At 33.8% G+C, this 20,209-nt stretch overlaps 1 protein-coding gene across 1 annotated transcript in view; it reads right to left on the reverse strand.

Moving 5' to 3' along the window:
* amon (prohormone processing protease amontillado) overlaps nt 1-20,209 on the reverse strand; it is a 91,607-nt gene that overhangs the window by 5,792 nt on the left and 65,606 nt on the right. Inside the window, exons 6-9 of the mRNA XM_076126713.1 lie at nt 19,098-19,186; nt 12,302-12,477; nt 3,025-3,137; nt 320-520 (exon numbers count right to left, since the gene is read on the reverse strand). Of these exons, the coding sequence (XP_075982828.1) occupies nt 320-520; nt 3,025-3,137; nt 12,302-12,477; nt 19,098-19,186 (579 nt within the window). The remainder of the gene's footprint in view (nt 1-319; nt 521-3,024; nt 3,138-12,301; nt 12,478-19,097; nt 19,187-20,209) is intronic.

Genomic DNA, 20,209 nt, shown 5'->3' on the forward strand with positions numbered 1-20,209 from the left:
AGTCAAACTGTTGCAAACAAAATTAGGAATTGATCATCATCAAAAGTGGTAAAGATGTCATAAACATAAAAACTTTATGCGTGTCATTATTGGAAGTAGATTAATTGGCAGAACACTCTCTAGCCTTAGATTAAGATTGTAAGCAACGGCTAGCAATTAAATTGGTTAGTAAAATTGGTAGTTAAAAATACACGCATGTTGAGTTGTCTTGAAATTGGTAGGAATTTTACCAGTAAACTTTAAAAAACACACTTTTGTTAGATTAAAACATCAACATCGTAACTTTATAATAAATCTTCCTCTTTGTTGTTTTACTTACTTAGCATGTAGAGCCAAAGCGAAGACGCCAGCGGCTTCAGGCGCGGCGGCCGAGGTTCCGGAGTGTGTTGCCGTACACTTGCCATACAAGTCAGTGGTAGCTACTCCCGTGCTAGGGTCCCGAGCACCGTTGCTGAATGTGCTGGCCAGGGTTGAGGAGCAGGATTCGTCGTAGTGTGCGTTTTGACCGTCGTTGATAGCACTGCAAATAAAATTAAGTTTCAGATTATTTGTGTTCTAGATTTTCCTTGGATATAAAAAAAACATCCAATACAATCCTTTTAAATATTTGGGTTTAATGAACTAGTAAAAACAATGTCTACACAGTGTTTTTCATACTGGTAATTAGTTCTCGTAGAGGTATATTTGAAGCTGTTTTTCAATTAATATTCTCTTTAAAGTTTTAAAGGATTATTTGGACATCTTTTCTCATATTAGGGCCACGACCTAGCCTTGTAAACTAAAAACATAAATTATTATTTCAAAACAATATTTTCATGTATTGATAAACAGCAAAACTAAGTAATTTTAAACACTATTCTCGTTGGAAACAATTAACGCATTCCTTTATCACCAAGTGAATGTCCAAAAGACTAAAGCAGAACTATAAATGTATATAATATTGAATCGATCGTGGGCTTAATTAAGGCTGTTGTTGTTCCGTGTTGTCCTTAATTAACATATAAATTGGCTTAGTGGGCCGGCGCTTTGATCTGGCTATTAAGTGTAGTGTTGCCTATGTATCAATGTCTCTAGTAAATTAATCTCAATGTAAATAGAGGATTCTTATGTATACAACTAGTATATTACATACAGATTTAGGAATATTCGAAAATAAATTTCGATAAATCTTGTTTCTAAATTAGAGAATTGTAGCAAAAGTTGAAAATAGGTTAAAAGCCTGGATGATTAAATTACGATATAAAACTTTTAAGGACATTTTAAACAAAAGAAACCACACACATGTCGTTAGTCTAGACGTCTGCGTAATGTCCAAAGTTAGTCTTGTCCCTTTGGCTAGGGTCTACGACGGCTACGACAGCTACGGCGTAGCAAACAAAGTTAAAAAGCCTTTTTTATTTATTTAAGTCGGCTTGAGAGTTCCAAAAAGCAAATTTTGTGTAGTTAGGCACCTCTTTCAGAGTAACGAAGCTTGAATTTGGTGCGGGCTAAACAGTTTACCTTTTATAGAGTTTCATAACTCAATTGACTACTTTTAAAGTTGAAAATAATATATACTGGTTGTTTTCTTGTAAAAGTTTTCAGAATTTTAATTTCAAAAAGTAGAACTTTAACAATACAAACTCCAGATTTCTTGAATAGGTAAACCTAAAACTGAAAGTCTACGAATTCATAATTTAGAAATTCGTAGAAATATACTTTGATTAATAAAAAGCATTGTTATTAGCTGATAATGGCCTTTTTTAAAGGATAAGTTTTAAAAATACTACAGAATCAGTTGCACCCATTTTCAGCTATATCCACAAGTGACATAGAAACACAGATGTCGTTCTTTAAATCTCTTGTTATTATAACAAATAATGTTTCTTCGTCTTTGATAACGGCACTCAATTAATCATTTGTCAGTAGAAATCTCCTTTGTAATAATTTCCCGTCAACGCGGATAAAAATTGTAATTACTTTGAAGCCGAGATGAATCTTCGTTCGTTTGATAAATAACAAACAAGCGGGTCAGCTCGAGCGACTTATTTTAAAATGTAAATACTTACTGTTATAAGTTTGAGTAATTACGGCTTTTATACTTAGAAACTCATTTAAATTGTTAAGACCTGTTTAAAACTTAACGAAAATATGACCGGAAATTCAAGACAGAATGTTATACCGTTTTGAAGAAATCTTTTCATATCATATAACGTTGCATTTTTTTTTGATAACGGCGGTCAATACTTAGTCTAACTTATAAATCTGAGATTTAAATATTTGTAAAGAATAATTCGTAGCTTTTTTGTTGTCTATTTTTGGTCATACACAATGTTCATAAGGCGTTAGTTGTTTATTTATACCAGAACGAACACCCTAACTTTCTAGTTGCTTTTATATGGTTGTAGGTGCTGAGATGAAACAACATAACTTCAAAGGTACTAATTGCTTACTTAAATAAACATAAAACTGACCATCGTCTTATCTTTGACGTAGAGAGGTCAGAGATGTTTGATCACTGGCACTGAAGTACCGAATAATTAATATTCTCCAGGCAGCTTTCTAAAATTAGCACTATCTACGTTGATAGATTGTAGAGGGTAGACCGCAAGCGGAATAAATCTTCTTCATAATTATTAACGAGTGCTAGTTTTGAGCAGGTGCAACTTTATATCGTAAATATATAACTGTATAAATAAACTATATATCTATTACAGGCAATTTTCTGCTTAAAAGAAGGCTCCAATCACAATCTTATTGCATGAATATTGTAACGAAATAAACAATATTGAGTATAAAAGATGAAAACTTGAGAGTTTTGAAACAAAATTGTTGCATCTGAATTAGACTCCTCATAACCCAAGTTAGTTGGTAGTACGAATAGATAAAAAAAATTTAAATCCACAAAAGACTGTTTGCTCGTGTCTCAAGGATTTTATGCGCATCGTATTACGTCAGATTGCAGTTATTGCAGTAAAACTTTGCACCATTTACTCTGAGCCCAACATGTAGAGTTGGAAGGTAAAGTAAGGGTGTGTTACCCACCTGTTGATAGACACGGTCCACATGGACGCGGCGTACCCATCGCAGTTGCAGTCGTCGTCCTCCCCGCCGTCGCCGCTCGCCCAGACGTAGATGTTGCCCAGACCGTTGCGTCCCTGTGGAACAAGTAGATATGAATAAATGCATACCAGATAATGAAATTTTATTGTGAGCGTTGGTTTCAATATTTAAAAGTGGTTGACGGTCTATGGAAAAGTTGACCTGCAGAAGAGTCTTTGCTCGATATTTAAAATGTACCTCTACTACAAAAAGTAAAAGTTAAAGTGGGTAGTAGTTTAAGTTTCGTCTGGCGCCCCCTAATCTGATTTCATACAACATTTTTCGATACTTAGCCAGCTGTCGATAGTCGATAATGGCAGAGAATTGCCTTCATAAACGAATAAAAATATTTGCCAAAATCCGTCTGTAAAATTAATTTAAAATGTACTGTAAAATTTTAATAATTACATTTGATATAACTATGAAACTCTAGTATCGTCTTGTCTGTAACAAACTGGTATTTAGCTACAAAATCATAGTTAAAACAAACTTTACAGTGTTTATGTAATAAACTTGAAACATGATACAGCAACCACTGTTATTAAAGTAATGACATGCAGAGCATAAACCTTATCCCAGCACGATATCGCATAATATCGATACCGTCTCGCCTCATAGACTATGTATCGTCTGGACACATTGGCTACAAGACAACATATTGACAGTCTGACCTTAATGAGAGGCTAGTTTATTACCCTGCAAGCTGACGACACACCGCTTATATACATATAGTGTAATCGTTTACTATCAAACAAGCATCTTAATATAACTTATAAACGGGAGGAACGCTGAAAATTGTTTGATGTTATTTTCTAGTTTATGCTAAAGTTATTATCATAATAATATAGTTGTTTACTTTAGCAGCAACGTGGTAGCTTTATGTTTAACATGTCGTGCGAACGTTACGTTATTTTAGACGGCAAACTATCTAATACTTCTATGTTAGGTTCCTAATATCAGTAAAATGCTTTGATTCTTGCCGAAATATCTTTATTACAGTCCATTCTGCAGTTAACCGATTCATGGCCAATGACTCAACAGTTGAGTCATTAAAAAACCTTTAGGAAGGCCGATGGCTCAATTGGTGAGTCAAACCAAAATTGTATAAAAACGGATATTAAAAAAAAAAAAACACTTAAACTACCATTTTTCAGATCTCATTAAACATTTCCGTGAATATCAGACCTGGCCCTTCAATTTAGAGAATATTTTTATTAGTCAGGTGTCATAAACCTTTTGTATAACTGCCGCAAAACATCTTGAATATTTTTTAAATCGCTATACAAGCATTTGTTGCATATATTTAAATAAATATATATATATTTATAAAATTTATAAACACAATAATTGCTCGTTCGACATTGCCTGGCTACATTCAGTAAAATCGTCGTAGTCCTGATTATCTACAAATAATATTACAATAATAAATAATGATTGAATACTACCAAAATGTTTACTACCTCTGCAATGTTTCATTAAAACCAACAAATACTACCTTGAAACGCCATATTAACTTTTATTATCCACAAATTCGAATAGGAGAACACAGTAACACGTTTCTGGTTGTCAGACTGGCTCGAATGATGGCGAAAAGCATTAAATCATTACAAGGAGCCAATGACTCATCAGTTGAGTCATCCTTCAGGGAGGCCGATGGCTCAAATGGTGAGCCACCGACCAATGAATGGGGCCTGGCTGGAATGTTCACGAAAATGAAGGTGGCAATGAATCGGTTAAGCGATGTATAACAGGTCAAAGTTTTGATGCTACAACACAAAAGAGCGCGTGACGGAAGTTTACTCCGCTTCACAGTATTCCATCAATGGCTACGGTTGGCTATTAAGTCATAACAACATCATAATAAACATGAGAAATGTCAACAACATTAGCTCTCGGCGACCTTGAACTGTAATGAATTAGTAAAGTAGTAGGTTAGGGTGCAGTCGCGTTGCCAGTGGCGCGGGCGCTCGGATTGCGTGGGATGACTCGCAATTTGTATGATTGGATGGGGTAGTTATATCACGTCCTCGGGGCAAAAAGACTGCGATGTTATTGTCGTTGAGAATGAAAAATACACATAAGAATATTATAAACGGGTACATGTATGAAAACGTCGCAATTACAGCGAAATGAAACCCGTTTTCCTTGGTCACGGCATCACGCGTGAACGGCTGGACCGATTTTACTAATTCTTTTTGTGTTGTATTTGTTATTATAAGGAGAAAGTTCTTACAGAAAAAATATTAAGAAAATGTCTCAGAAATATTGAAACATACACATTTAATTCTGCATATTTTAGGCGGTACGAAGTTCGCCGGGTCAGCTAGTTTTATATAATATTACACTTACACTTAAAAGATATCTCATGACAATCTCTTTGTTTTTTAATGAAACTAATGAAGGAAACGACCGAAGAAGTTGGCTTCTAATTTCTTACTGAATCTTTACAGTTTGGAACGACGAACGAAAAAACACAAAATAATTAGCGTAGCGATTAGATAAAAAAATACAATTCTAGGTAAGTAGGTATACGATATAGATACGAAAAAAAACCAGGTACGACTTATGAGTAAAGTCTACTTGTAAATCCGGTGTGGTACGGTGTATACCTACGTTTGTAACCGCTATTATGCTTGCGAACGTAGGCTACAAAGGTTCAATTTCCTCGTTTCACCGCAGCCTCAACACAAAACAAAAATAGATTGGCACCGAGCCGCAGCAGCTCACAACGTCATAATTTATGTATGTCTGCCACATATGAAGGGCTATGATTGAACGCTGTACAATATGCGATCCATTCGACTCCGACAGGTCACCATTGTTGTTTGTTTTGTTGATAATATACAACTATAATGAAGTATTTTTTAATTCCAAGATAAAAATAAGTTTAAAGAAAAGTTATGAAATCATATAGCTATAGCTCTATAGATTATTGAAGATCTAAACATGGATCATAAATAACAATAAACAAGTCTAGTTTTTGTAATGTCTACATAGTACTTATACTTTTAAATATTGTTTGTGAACAAGGAATCGATAAGCTCGTCTGTGTAAACTAATTTTGTCCAACATTCGAGAAGTAGTGAAACAATTTTTGTTTTTATTAACTTCAATGTTCTCTTTTTATGTTTCGATCTGTCAGTAATTTAATTCCCGTGTTTATATAATTACATTCTTTGTCTTCAGTTTGTTTCTTCGAATAATAAATCAAATTCAGATTATCTTTCGGAGTATTCGTTATATATATTGATTAGGTACCTATTGGAATAATCAATATTTATCTTTAAAAAATGTATTTTTTTTTACCCATTACTGTCCCACTGCTGGGCAGGCCGCAGGGGTCTCCTCCCAAACGAGGGAGGGGTCAGGCCTTGAGCCCACCACGCTGTATATGTACAATGTATATTAGCTCTTTAAAAATTGAATAGTAATTGTTCATCTTCATAAATCCTCATTCGTACAACCAATAAAATAAAAATATAACAGTTCGAAAGGTCTCACTTGCAACGTGTTACATTAAGTATTCAGTGGAACTACAAGGCGGCAGGCTGTAAGCGGTCACGGTCACACGAATAACCTTTACCTTGTAACATAAAGCTCATTACTATCTAATGTCTACGTCCGATGTTAATGACATTAGTACCGGAAACTATTAGGCAAATAAATTATACAAAGTTTTGATGTGAGTTGCTAGTTTTATCTTAGTAATTTATACGCTGTAGACACGCGTTTAGGTATATAGCTTTCCAAACGAATTTTAACGAAACTATTTGTAGATAATTCACGAAATACTTTAATTTACATACATGTTAAAACCCGAGACCTTATGATCAGCAGTCGGATACTCTATCGTTTAAAATATACGACTGCCACAGAGGCAGTCATATATTTTAATATATTCGCTACACTTTAGTAATTTAAACAAAATTAACATAACATTGTCGTATCTTTGAACACACGTACAAGGTTGAATAACGACTAACAATATTATCTAACCGCGCAGCCTGAAAACCTTTTTCAACGTTCGGATGCCGCCTTTTGAACTGCCTTTGAGGCTTGTTACCATATTTCGCTTAGTATACGCAATAACACGACACATTCCCTGAATATGCGCAAAGAGATAGGTACAAAGGGTACTGGAAATTAATGTCGGTATATGTTAATAAGTCAGACCCTTGTCCGTGTTACCGCGGTACTGCGAAAATTTTCAAGGTTTCACGCATAAATGTATACTCAAATAATGTCTGTTTTAATAAATCTTGAGTTCGTAGGCAGTTAGGTTTTGTTGGTCGACTCCTGAGTTTTATCGCTTTGGGTCCGAATTTGAAATAAATGTATTTTGTTGTTGTCGACTTAAATTTTATGAGTATCTCTAGCCTAGAAGAATATTATTAAAAAATATATATCAGCACAAAATATTTAGATAATAACGAAAAAAGTTGTTGAAATATAAATGACAGATGATACAATAAAATAATGTTCTCTACAAATATGATTATTATTTTCCTGTCGAACTGTTTGACACGATATGAAATGATTTCTTTTTGTACCCTAAGGATATATTTTGTTTGTAAACGTATTCTCATATATCAGAGCAAGTTTTCCGATATCAAATGTGTCTCTGTGCTGATATAAGTCGATTACATAACGAAACAAATAGATATTGAAGAAGCCCAATATAACAAAACTTAGTTTATAAAAAAAATCTGATTTATTGTTTTGTAACAAATAAGACTAGATATTGGAAATGGGTATATAGGCAGTATATGTAAGTTCTTTTTTTAATTGGTGTCTGCACTACTACGAGCCAAGGGTCTCCAACCCGAACAAAAGACATACAAGATAAATATAAATCGATAGAAATTTCATAGTTATAAAATAATTAATTTTGTAATCTGGAAAAGCGAAATGGGATTTTCTAGAAACTGTAATACGTGGCTGTAAAGAATCCCAAAAGATCAATTAACCTTTTAAAACAAGAATATTAAAGTCACTTTAGTGCTGTTCACTGACTCTATGAGACAACTATAACTAATATTTCCCAGACAGTTTAGTTTGAAGCATTCCTTAGAGGTTACTTCACGTCGCACTTGTAAAGTTCAAACACACCACTTTATAAAACGAGCAATATAATCTAGGAGATAAGATTAAAGTCAAAGTTGTCGATAATCAAGTCTCGAGTCTTGTTAAACACAGGAAGTACTGTCACTGTCGTTTTTCAAGTGAATCGCGCCAACCACTTTCTGTTGGGAAATGACGTCGATCGGTGGCGGAAATGAAGCCGAGTTTAATGGAAGCAAGGCTAAGTTAAACGGCAAGGTTTTAGCGCTTACCTGAGTGGAGATTAAGTACGTGATGGTGCTTATTTCTTTGTTTTATTGTACAGATTTTTATTGTGTGACTAATGGGATATGCTTTGTCTTATTTCAAGTACTCTCAACTGATCTTTTTACGCTTGATCTTCAAAGCTTTTATGCTAGATCAGTGTGGAAAGCGAAAAAAGTGGTTGGAACAACTGGACCAAATTTTATTGCAAAAATATACAAATCTTAAAGTATAATAAATGATTACATGCATGTAGAACATTGCTTGTAAAGACAGTAGATTGCTTTGGATGATAAATGAGTCTGACGGGGTGACATTCAAACCTTGACCGGGTTGATCACTGTATTAGAAGTAGTCCACTAGGTTGAACTCGAGCATTTATTATGATTTGGGTCACGAAAGGACACCTAAACTAGCTATCGTGTGGGTTGATAGAGAAACAAAGAATCTGTGATATTTTTATTCCACGCCATTGTGATTTTTGTTAATCAAATAATAATGATTAATTATATCCGAAAAACTCCATTTTGATGAGAAAAGTTCTCCCCTTCCCAGTTATAAATGGATATCTTCTAGGTAAACATCAAGTGGAAATCTTCCTCAAAGCGACTCTTATATTTCAACGACAAAGGATCAGATTCGGGTCCCTATCTTTTTCATTGTTGTGACAATTCTTGACGGCACAAAAGATTTCAAAGGGTTCCGTGGGGTCGATAAAGTCAAATGAATAATGTTTAATCCATTCAGGAAAAATCGGAGTCAATCTGGAAAAGTCCCACCGTATTATTCAGATGAATACCGTCCATTTTTAGGATGATAAAAGGCTATTCTTGTACACGTACTGTACACGTTTATTGCTTTAGAACGTAGGTAGGCCAACGATGCGATTTTCTGAATTCTTTTTCAAATGCCTACTTATAATATTGTAGCAAAATGCAGTAGCAAATTGAGTAGCAAAATGTAAAGCGAAATAAGAATATTCAATACATTTTATTCACTTTTAAATACCTATTTTTTATGATTTTGTCACCAGTGTTTACTGCAACTAATTCAAGGGTACGGTTACCAACCAAGAAAGTCCGATTTCCTGCAATTATCCTGGACTATTAACAACGTGTTGAGAAGGTAATAATAGAGGTAATTCTACTCCTAACAGGAAACCTCACAAGCTTTCACCACATAAAGAAATCACAAGGATTTTTCCATTAACTATTTATAAGTACAAGTCAGATAAGGATAACTTCCATTAACGCCAGTGACAGAAAAAATATGAAAGCCGACGGGTGGTTCAATTTAGCCAGGTGATTTCTCAAAGCTCTTTCGACCAACTGGGGTGTCACTCAACCCCTTACGGCCGCCTGGGGTGTAACTTAACCCCACCCACGAGGGATTTAATGTCAACATTTAATGGAACTGTATAAAGATAGTAGTTTTTAATGACTGCAAGTTAAATCCTGCACTCAAACGTTTTACAATATTTTTAGTAGCTGTAAAGAGAACTGCTGTTTAGAGATAACATAAAATAATTTAGTGTTGAATATAAATACGTTGTGGTTTAAGTTTGTTTAATGCTAAAATTTGTCTGAACTATCGTGATAAATAATTTATAATGGAAATACTTATATAAAAGTTGCTTTTACGGGTGTTAACCAAGTATAAACGCAAATACATTGTTGCACGCAAATATGTACTCTTCTTAAATTTTTATTCAACTTGTTTTTTAAACAAAAAGTGCCAAGTACTAAACTAAAAATAGACTATATGTATATTACACATTTATTATAACACGTTGAGACACTTCTTAGCATTAAAATTGTTGAATATTTATATTTCAATAAGAAATGAGACGCCTGGCTGTCTATCTCTAGGAAATGTTTAGAATATCGTCGATTCCTTTAGTAACAGTTTAAGACGGTACGGAAACCAATCGTTCACATAATCTGTTATTATCATTTTCAGTCAAATCTAACCAAAAATACATGGGATCAATTAATTTTAACCGAAAAAGCCGTCTTTCGGTATAAATATCTGATGCAAATTATTTTTTACATAAAAATGCAAACGGGGATTATCATGTTACGCGGTTCTTTTGAACAGGCTTATTTTGTATTCATTATAGATTAATTAATTACAGAGGCTTTTAAATATTCATTATCTTACTTTAGTATACCTTTCTCGTCATAAATATCACATAATCCATGTAATCTCCTGTAGCGAGCGATTTCTGAATGAAATTGAAAAGCAGTTAATTGTTTGAGTCATTGACTTTATTCGTTTATATAAATATAAGCAAACACCTGTGTAAATCGATTACCACTTAATTCTGAATACAGCGTAATATATTTCGCCAATGTTATGATTATAAATACTTTCACAAATCAAGCGGTATAGTAATAAATCATTTATTAATCTATGTAATAAAGTCTACGCCAACCTTATTTATACCAATGAAATGTATTGTGTAGATATTGTTTTCAGGTATTTAAGTAATCAGTAGAAGTATCCACTTATCGAAAAGAACAACAAACATTGCTGCTATGCTACAAAATTATAATTCAAAATCCGTGTATTTTATAATGACCAATGAATAGAAGGAGTAGCCTTTTTTATGGGCAGTAAATGGCTAGAAAATTAACTAAACCCTTAAAAACTTATGTTGGTATATCTGATGATTGTATAATAATTATATTCATGAATACATTACCACATGAAATGAGGACCGCATTTATTTTCAGATACCCTCGCAAAATGGTTTTGTGGTGGACGCTAATGCGCCCGGACACTGGACAGAGTGTGGATTTAATTTGGTTAAATCCATTTTAGTTAAATCTTTGTGGGAACACTTCATGGAAATGTCGGTCTAGTTAAATGGAAAATGTTTAGTCTGAAATTTCTTTTGTCAAAGTAAACATCAGGGAAAAAGGAATACTTGGAAAATTCGACATCCTTTGTTTCAGTGCTTGAATTTAATTATAATTTTAATATTAATTTATTTATCCTACGGTTATTTATAGCCTGAATTTTATTTCCCCGCATTTAAACTGTTGCTAAACCTGCACACATACATACATCTTAAACCGCACGTACCATTGTATTAACAAAAGCTTAAAATTTTAATCGATTTTGGACTGTTCTTCATACTCTACTGGTTAGTAATAGAACACTTTTTTACGTAAACATAATCTTAAATAGAAAACAGTATTATTAGCAATGTTGACAGTATCGTCATCTTATGATAACGGTTAGTATTATTTATTCAATGCAAACTTACATAAACATAATTTAGTTGTTACGTTATCATGGAAGTTACTCGTTTTCCAAGAAACCACAGTGTCCGTTTACCTTGTCAGAAGCAGAAATACTTGAAATCCAGGAAATACAAATGCAACTTGAATGTGGTTATTTTCATCAAATTAATTATGGCAGCAGGTTTCTGCGAAGGATTTTCTTTAGAAACGAGGTCGTATTTATTCTGGCTTGCGTATTGCTTTTTTTAAAGTAGAACTTAAAGGAAATAGGATTCTATTATTCTGACATGGCATTCTTTTTACTTTTGCACGCGTATATAGGGTGTAAAATTATGCACGTATTTTTTGTATCTTTCATTACACAGATGTGTTGGCCTACGTTGGAGAATAATTGTAGAATTCGGCTTGCTACACACATATTTATCGAAACAACAACATTTATTCAACAACACCGACTCAAATCACTTGTTCGGCTTGTGCCAATCGAGTTCATCTACACATATTTTCGGTCTTGCCGCCCGGCTAGGCCAATTAACGTACGAACCGAATATACATATGTTTAGCAAGCCTCACCTTTAACTATTATAAATCATATCGTATCACATTTCGTTTAAACAAAATTTGGAATAATCGGTAATTAACCTTACCTCATTAACTCCCCTAACGATCGCTCTCATCGTCGCATTCCTAGGTCCGTCCACCGTCCTGCCATCGTCTGTGGGCCCCCAAGACGCGCTGTATATGTGAATCTTATGAGGCTCGTGCCCCATGGAGTTGGCCTCGATCAGGTCCGTCATGTAAGGCTGGTCTAACATCCTGATACCTGTGCAACGAATATATAAATAAATAAATATTTTTGGACAACTCACACACGGTCATCTGATTCCAATCTAAGCAGAGCTTGTATAAACAGACAACTGATAAACATACTTATATACTTCTAGATACATACTTAATATACTTATATAGATAAATAAGCATCCAGGCTCAGAACAAATACTCGTGTTCATCACACAAATATTTCTCCCGGGTGGGATTCGAACCCGCCACACGCGTGCAGTTGAATACAATATTGATTAAACATTACTTTTTAATGGTCTCCTTAGTTATCAAATATCTGTGCTATCAACCTTTTATAGTTGTCACTGATATTGCGTTCAAATTTTAGATAAAAATATGTAATGAAATATAATTTTTTATCTAACTTTTGTTGTATAATAATTTAACTTTAATTTAACTCATCGTCATAAGTCAAAGTCAAAGTCAAATATTCTTTATTTCATAAACTTTAACAAGTATTTGAAATCGTCAAAATATTTTTTACCTACCACCGTTTCGGAAAAGCTGTTGCTCGTGAGAAGAAACGGCAAGAAACTCACGGCTTGCTCTTTTTAAATGTCAATATTTCCAAATTAATAACAATGTCATAATATCAAATTGTAATACATTATTTTGAAATAGACTTGGTAGAAGCAGCACAGTCCCAAGCTTTGTTATCATCTAAATAATCTTTAATAGTATAATATCCCTTACGACATAAATTACTTTTAACTAATAACTTAAATTTATTGAGACTTAAATTTTGAATTTCACTCGGGATTTTATTGTAGAATCGCACACACTGACCTCTGAAGGATTTATTTATTTTTTGGTGCCTAGTGGCTGGGATAACAAGTTTGTCTTTATTGCGTGTATTTATGTTGTGCATGTCACCCTTTTTTTTAAAAGAGCGATATTTTTATTTACATAAATTAAATTTTCATAAATATATTGACTTGCCACTGTCATTATATTTATTTTCTTGAATTTTTCCCTTAGTGAATGTCTACTTCCTAAGTTATAAATTGCACGAATAGCCCTTTTCTGCAGCACAAAGATGGTTTGGGTGTCGGCAGCATTACCCCAGAGTAGAATTCCATAAGACATGACACTATGGAAGTAACTGAAGTAGACTAACCTAGCTGTTTCAATGTCAGTAAGTTGACGAATTTTTCTGACCGCGTAGGCTGCAGAACTAAGTCTATTCGCCAATTGTGATATATGTGGTCCCCACTGTAACTTACAATCTATTGTAATGCCTAAAAATTTAGCATTATCCACAAGGTCCAACACATCTTCCTTCATCTTTACTGCTGTTTTCACTGGTTTGACATTAGGTGTTACAAATAACATAATTGCTAAAATGCAAATAAGTACAGCAGCAACTTGATTAAAACTCAATAAAGTTTGAAATAAATTAAGCAGAACATCGTCAATTAAGTCAGTTAGAGTAGAGAATTGCTTAATAAAGTTACTTAAAAGAAGACAAAAGAAAGATAATTCTTTTCTTTGCCTTTTTTATAGAGTACTCTTATAGATTATAGAGTCCACTTCAATCAACACCTCCAACCAAACGTCGAACTCAATTCAATTGAAACGAACAAATCAAATTCAATTACGACTGCGCTGTAATCTAAAAATATTTTTCAAATAAAAATGTTTGAACAGATATAATCTTCAATTTAGTATACAAAGGGCGGTGAAGCTGACAATCAGGTTGGTTTGCCGCAAAGCCTCGATTCGTCAAACAGTTTGTAGTGCGCTATATTGAGGAAGTTGGTTCGATAACGGTAATGTACCTGTTTATCTGATTTAAGTGCTTAAACGGCGGCTTTTTGTAAGGTAATCAATTTTATATTAGCTTATTAGTTTTGATACGGAGTATCAACGTTTTAGCCTCGCTACGAAACTCGTAGCGTGCACGTGTTACGCGTAGGTACTCGTAGCACGTACGTTTGTTCTATTTAGGCTACTCTACGCTTGTGGCTGCTTGTTGCATCAGAGTACAACACTGGATTATTTATAAAAGATGTGTAACTGTAACTATTGCAAAAAGTCGAATATGTTAAACTGCAAAAAAGTGCCATTTGGTAAAGAAAAATACTACCATATTTTGTAAGCATTTAATTTCCCTGTTTAATAATAATCTCTCTAACCACGTCAACAGTAGTAATGAGATTTTTATCATTAAATCTGGTGGAGACAAAAAAATACGTTCTTATTTTTGTTAGTGGCCACGTTCACAATCATGGCACAGGCACAGCACAAACATAATAAGACGCTGTCGTAATCTTGAGAAGGGCCTTTATAGCGTCATAGAGGGAATCGTCCCGCCCTCGGGGGCCGCCTGCCGTAATCTCTGACTTATCATAAGACTTTGGAACAGTTTTGGGATGGTAATATAAGGTGAAGATGACATAACGTCTGTTGGGTATGTTATTCAACAGATGTAGAGATCTGTCAGTGTTTATACGTACTTGGGATTTTAATATTAAAGTTGGGCATGAAGATTGAGAAATGAACCTAAATATCATGAGAAATTACAACAAAGGTAGAAAAAAAGTATAAGTAAAATTTAATTACTACTTTACTAGGTAAAATTATTAAGTTATCTTCAATTTCTTGTAGCGAATTAATATAATTAAGATCTTGAGTATAAACACAAGGGTTATTCAATCCTTCTTTATTAGACGTATTTTATTTATACCGTGGAAAGATCTAGAAACAAAACTATTTTGGTAAATAACAAAGCTCCAAAAATAAACAAGATATGAATATAAAACACCTTGTTTCACTGTCAAACAACCCAAATGATCCCTAGTATTATTTTAACAAAACAAAACCCGAAAAATTCCAGTGCTATCAAGTGTAACGGAGGTCAATTTTCCAGTCGGCCGGCTTTCCCTCGCTGTATCTGTATCACGAGATGTTTGCAAATGTTTTCTTACCGACGAAAGGTCAGCTTGGACACGAGAAATTTCCCTGATATGAAATTTTAGGCGCTCCGTGGGCGATGTTTGACTTTGACTAAAATTATTATTTATCGCTGGTACTTAAACTCTTATATGCGATTAATATTATTCGTCAAAGTGGAATATATTTAGTGAGGGAATGATTTGAAAACTTCCTTATAATGAGTCGTTTGCGTGATTTTCATGTTCACAAAGTCGTCCGGATTTTTGCGTAGCTTTGGTTAGTAAATAGAGGTTATTTTAGAACTGTTATATGATCCTAAATTAATTATTTTATACCCAATCACAATCTTTTTGACATATTACTTGTATCCTGTCATAAAAAAGCGGCAGGTACCTATTACAGAAGCGTACTTTTATATAGGACAATAAAAAGGACATACGGTATTTTATACTTAACGCTCCCGACGCTTTTGAGTTCCCATAAATTTTAATGAAATTGTTCCTTTTGTTACAATTCATTTACTTTTACTACCCTTTATGAACACGGAATATTGGAAAAGTAGATAAAATGTGTAAGAAAAATATAAAGTAGAAAGACTTTTCCCATTTTTCAGTCTCCTCCCGAGCGCCCTCTACTGTACAATATGAAAATATCACACATTCCGTTGCACATTTCTGTGTAGTGCACTTACGCGGTATCGCTTTGTCAACATACCAAACCCTACATGCAAGACATTATATACAGGATGGAAACAAAACTTGTTGGAACAGCAAACTTGAAAAAAATAACTAATACATAAACGCATGAATAACACGCTGAAAGGGAGTTTAGGGTAACAAAACTGTTTATTAAAATAATTTGATAAAGAAGTATTCTAAATATCTACTCTGTTGGAAGTAATGATGACAACCTATCATTTGATCCTAATAAACAAAGAAGTTTAAAAATGTAAATGGTGAAACCAGGAAAACTGTTTATAGTTAAACGTATTGTTTTCACCCTGTATGTACTACGTAGTACAACACACATGGAACAGTGTCGATAATGTGATGAAAGTTCTATATTGTACGCGACGTACAATTGCCAACTACAAACTATTTCACTAATGGAAATTCCAGTAGCACTACACGATACTGCTCGTAGTAGAAACGTTATAAATGTTATTTTAAAGTAACCATTTTGTTATGGTTTACAGCTGTTTTTCTACGATATTAAAAAATAATACACATTTTCTTAATTTGATGTTTATTAACTTCAGTAAAATAAAGTATCAAAATATTTTATAATTAATTTTCCAGCCCGACTACAAAAAATATTCATGAAACTAATTATTGTTGTCGGAATCTGAGCCGAGCTTTGGGTACCCGTTATAACCTGTACAAATTTTGCCAATGCCTCGTTTACCGTGGCAAAAAATACAACTGGGCATTTTTTAAATATCGCGGGTTCACATTTAACCTTTAAAAATTAATTGACACTGGGTCGCAATTTTAGGCCTGATAACGGTCAGTGCGTTAGATGATGTGAAAGGTCGGAGTAGCACGAGGTAGGAGGTACAAAAATGTGGCAATCATACGGTCCGCCGAAGCGCAAGTAATGTTAGCCTACTCTGAGGGGACTTCGGACACGTGCGAAGATGTACCGTTGTAATTTACTGGCTAGTACGCAATCATCCTGGGATTATCTTCTAATAGAGGGATTATGAGAAAATGTTACGTTATTACTTATATTAATTTCACAGACCTTTTGGGTATACTTTGCTGTCACATGAAGGTACGTTTACAAACGCTATTGACACTACATTTTTTTAGACTACAGAAACATCTGTAAAATTTATTCAAACTCTCATAACAAAAGATTGATGTGCCGCTTCTTGATGTCAGATTTCCGTACTATTTTTTAGTTACGTGACTGTGCGCGAGTTTCATCGGTAAAATAAAAAAGAACATACATCGCAACTGAATGTTTCAAAATGTATTGAGGCTGTCCGCACTCGTCATGAATGCAAATGCTTGTGGCGCATCGTTTGCAAAAATAAAATAAAAAGGCCTTTTGTATCGGGAATGAATTTAAATTCGATAACTCGTTTGCATTCGTATATGTTTTTGTATGAAAAATGTATGGTTATTGTTCACTGTTATAATCTGCTGATATGATATCGTACAATATTGAGTTGATCCATTTGCGGTGAGCTTACTTGTGTCTAAGTGCTTATGGTAATGGAATCATTAAGACATGTGCTAGTGAAATACTAAGGGCACAATACGTACACCCTGTGTGTATAGGTGTGGAAAGGAAGAGACAATGGCTTTTATTACTACATTTCGGTAGTAATGGTAGGAAATATAAAATAGGTTTTCTCTATTGGTACTTAACACACCTTCGTTCACCCTCCTAAAGGTTATTTAACACCTTATAGTATTTCCAAATGGTGATTTTCCCGATCGTTGCGATTGAATTGCTTGTAATTTTCAAGAAAAACAGGGCCATAGATTTTCTTCTACTGCCTTGTCTATAAAAATACCCACATCTACCAATTGATAAGGTACTAGGTAATTTTTCAGGCGGTTGTATATCACAGAAAGGTTTCAAGGAAATGTAACTTCATTGTCGTGATTGCCTCCAACCGAATTACAGACGGCCACTACCAAATCATGCGCCACAATTCCAATCTAGAGTTATAACAGGATTTCCTAAACTCAATTACACTTTTCCCGAGTTTAGGATCGAACCAAATTCTTGGAAGTTTGACGACTTAGCGGTGTCTGCTGGAGATGTACAACTTAAGAATTCTTGTAAAGCGATTTAATCAGGGTTTTAAGGTACCAAATTCTATTATCGAATACTAGCTGTTACCCACGGCTTTGCTCTTAGTACATTAAGTAGGCACTTGATTTTTTTTATTGTATAACATCACCACTGCGTTACCTGAAGGGTTAGGTAAGAACAGAGAATAAATTAACTAGTTTACAAATACTCAAATACCTTATTTAGAATACACGTTAAAGTAATGTTTACTAACGAAATAAACTCAACAGAAAAAGAACGAACCGCGATATTTATTCAAAGTGAATTCAAAGACAAACTAAAAGTAAGTAAACGACTCGAGGGGAGAAAAAGATTGGAGAGTCTAGAAAATAATATCCTTAGAGAGCGAAGTATAAAAGTGCAATCAAAACGAGAAACTGAAAAGACGGCACTGAAGATTTCTATTACGTTTATTGCGAACAAAACTATGTTTGTAGCGTTTGTTGAGAATAACGAGTTGCATAATACGAAGTGCCGTCAAAGAAGAATTGTTGAATAATTGAAGCAACAACTGCGAGGGTTTTATTTAATAACTCACTGAGAAAATCTTTCGTTTACTAAGGTAATAAAATATTGCAAAGAGAATTGTTGTTATCTTAACTATCGTAAAATAGAACACAATTACATTTTTTATATAATCAAATTGTGCTCATTTCATCTTTTCCAATGTGTTGTTACAGTATAGTAACCTAAAAAGGATTATTATTTTGATCTATCGGATTCTTAAAGCTTTGAAATTTTGTATACTTACGACACACACATCTTTACTTTAACAATGAAGAGTTTTTATAAACTTTACCGTATTCTTTTACCTAGCCTTTATACTCAAGGATCGTAAGTAAAAAGCTATAGTCCTTGAAGCAATACACATATAAGATATGTAAGTATACAAGCACTTACCGGCAACTTTGGAGTGGTACGCGACGCCCACGCCGCAAACTCCGTTGTCCCGCGCCGCCGCCACCTCGCCTGCACACCTCGTGCCGTGACTGTGTACATACAATCGTATTAACATTACCATACTATTTTGTTTGACAACACGACTTAAGTTTTCATAATAAAATAACAAGCATGTGTTTGCGATGAGTTAATATAACATATACTGGAGACAGATGCGGGTTTTCGCTTGTCTTTAAAGACAGTTTGTAGATCCTGTGTACCTTTTGCTACCCGTCGAATTTTCTCCTTAGACAAAAGTGGAGTGGTTTGATTTGGTAAATGAATTTAACATATTTATAAATAACTACAATAAATATTTAACGTGCTTTATAAATATGTATGTTAACCACATGTTCTACGCTCATATAAATGATAATGTAAGTACTGAATAAATATGAATTCATGGGAATCTCAACGGTACATAAAGTTATATGAAAAGAGTTACAAAGGTACTTTTCTCAAGTAATACTAATGAGAGTCCATGTTTTCGTAGACTAACAAATAGAAAAGCTTTTTATATTTTTCTATTGAATAAGTATCATAAAGTATTCTTTTCAATTGCAAACAAACGATCTTTGAACAAGAGTTTGATAAAGAAATCTGAATCTTTTTCATCAAATTCAAGTGTAAAGTATAAAATATTTGTACTTTATTGAAAATCTGAGACTTGTTAATCTAATCCTTTCAAAGTTGTCATCTCTTGATAACTTATGAATGTCAAAGAGTAAATAAAGCGTCGATTGAACAAACTAAGAAAGTGCCAAGTCCTCAAATCACGAGACAAGTTTAATCATGGAAGTTATATTAAGTGGGAAACTCGTACAATAGAAATTTTAACGATTGACACTTGACAGAGTTTACATCAAGATTTTGAAAGAATTTTAACGAGATCGGAATACGACTTTGTTAGTCTTTCTAAAGAAAAAATATATTACCTTAGAAGCATAAAGTTTTTTCTTTTAATACTTAGATTTAATGGTATCAATGCAAGTTAAGTTGTATGATAATCCGTTAGTAGAGAGGTTTGGAATGCACGATGTAAATAGTGTCTAAATGATTTTTTGCTTGATTTC

Source organism: Anticarsia gemmatalis, chromosome 19 (assembly GCF_050436995.1).
Source record: "Anticarsia gemmatalis isolate Benzon Research Colony breed Stoneville strain chromosome 19, ilAntGemm2 primary, whole genome shotgun sequence".
Lineage (NCBI taxonomy): Eukaryota > Metazoa > Arthropoda > Insecta > Lepidoptera > Erebidae > Anticarsia > Anticarsia gemmatalis.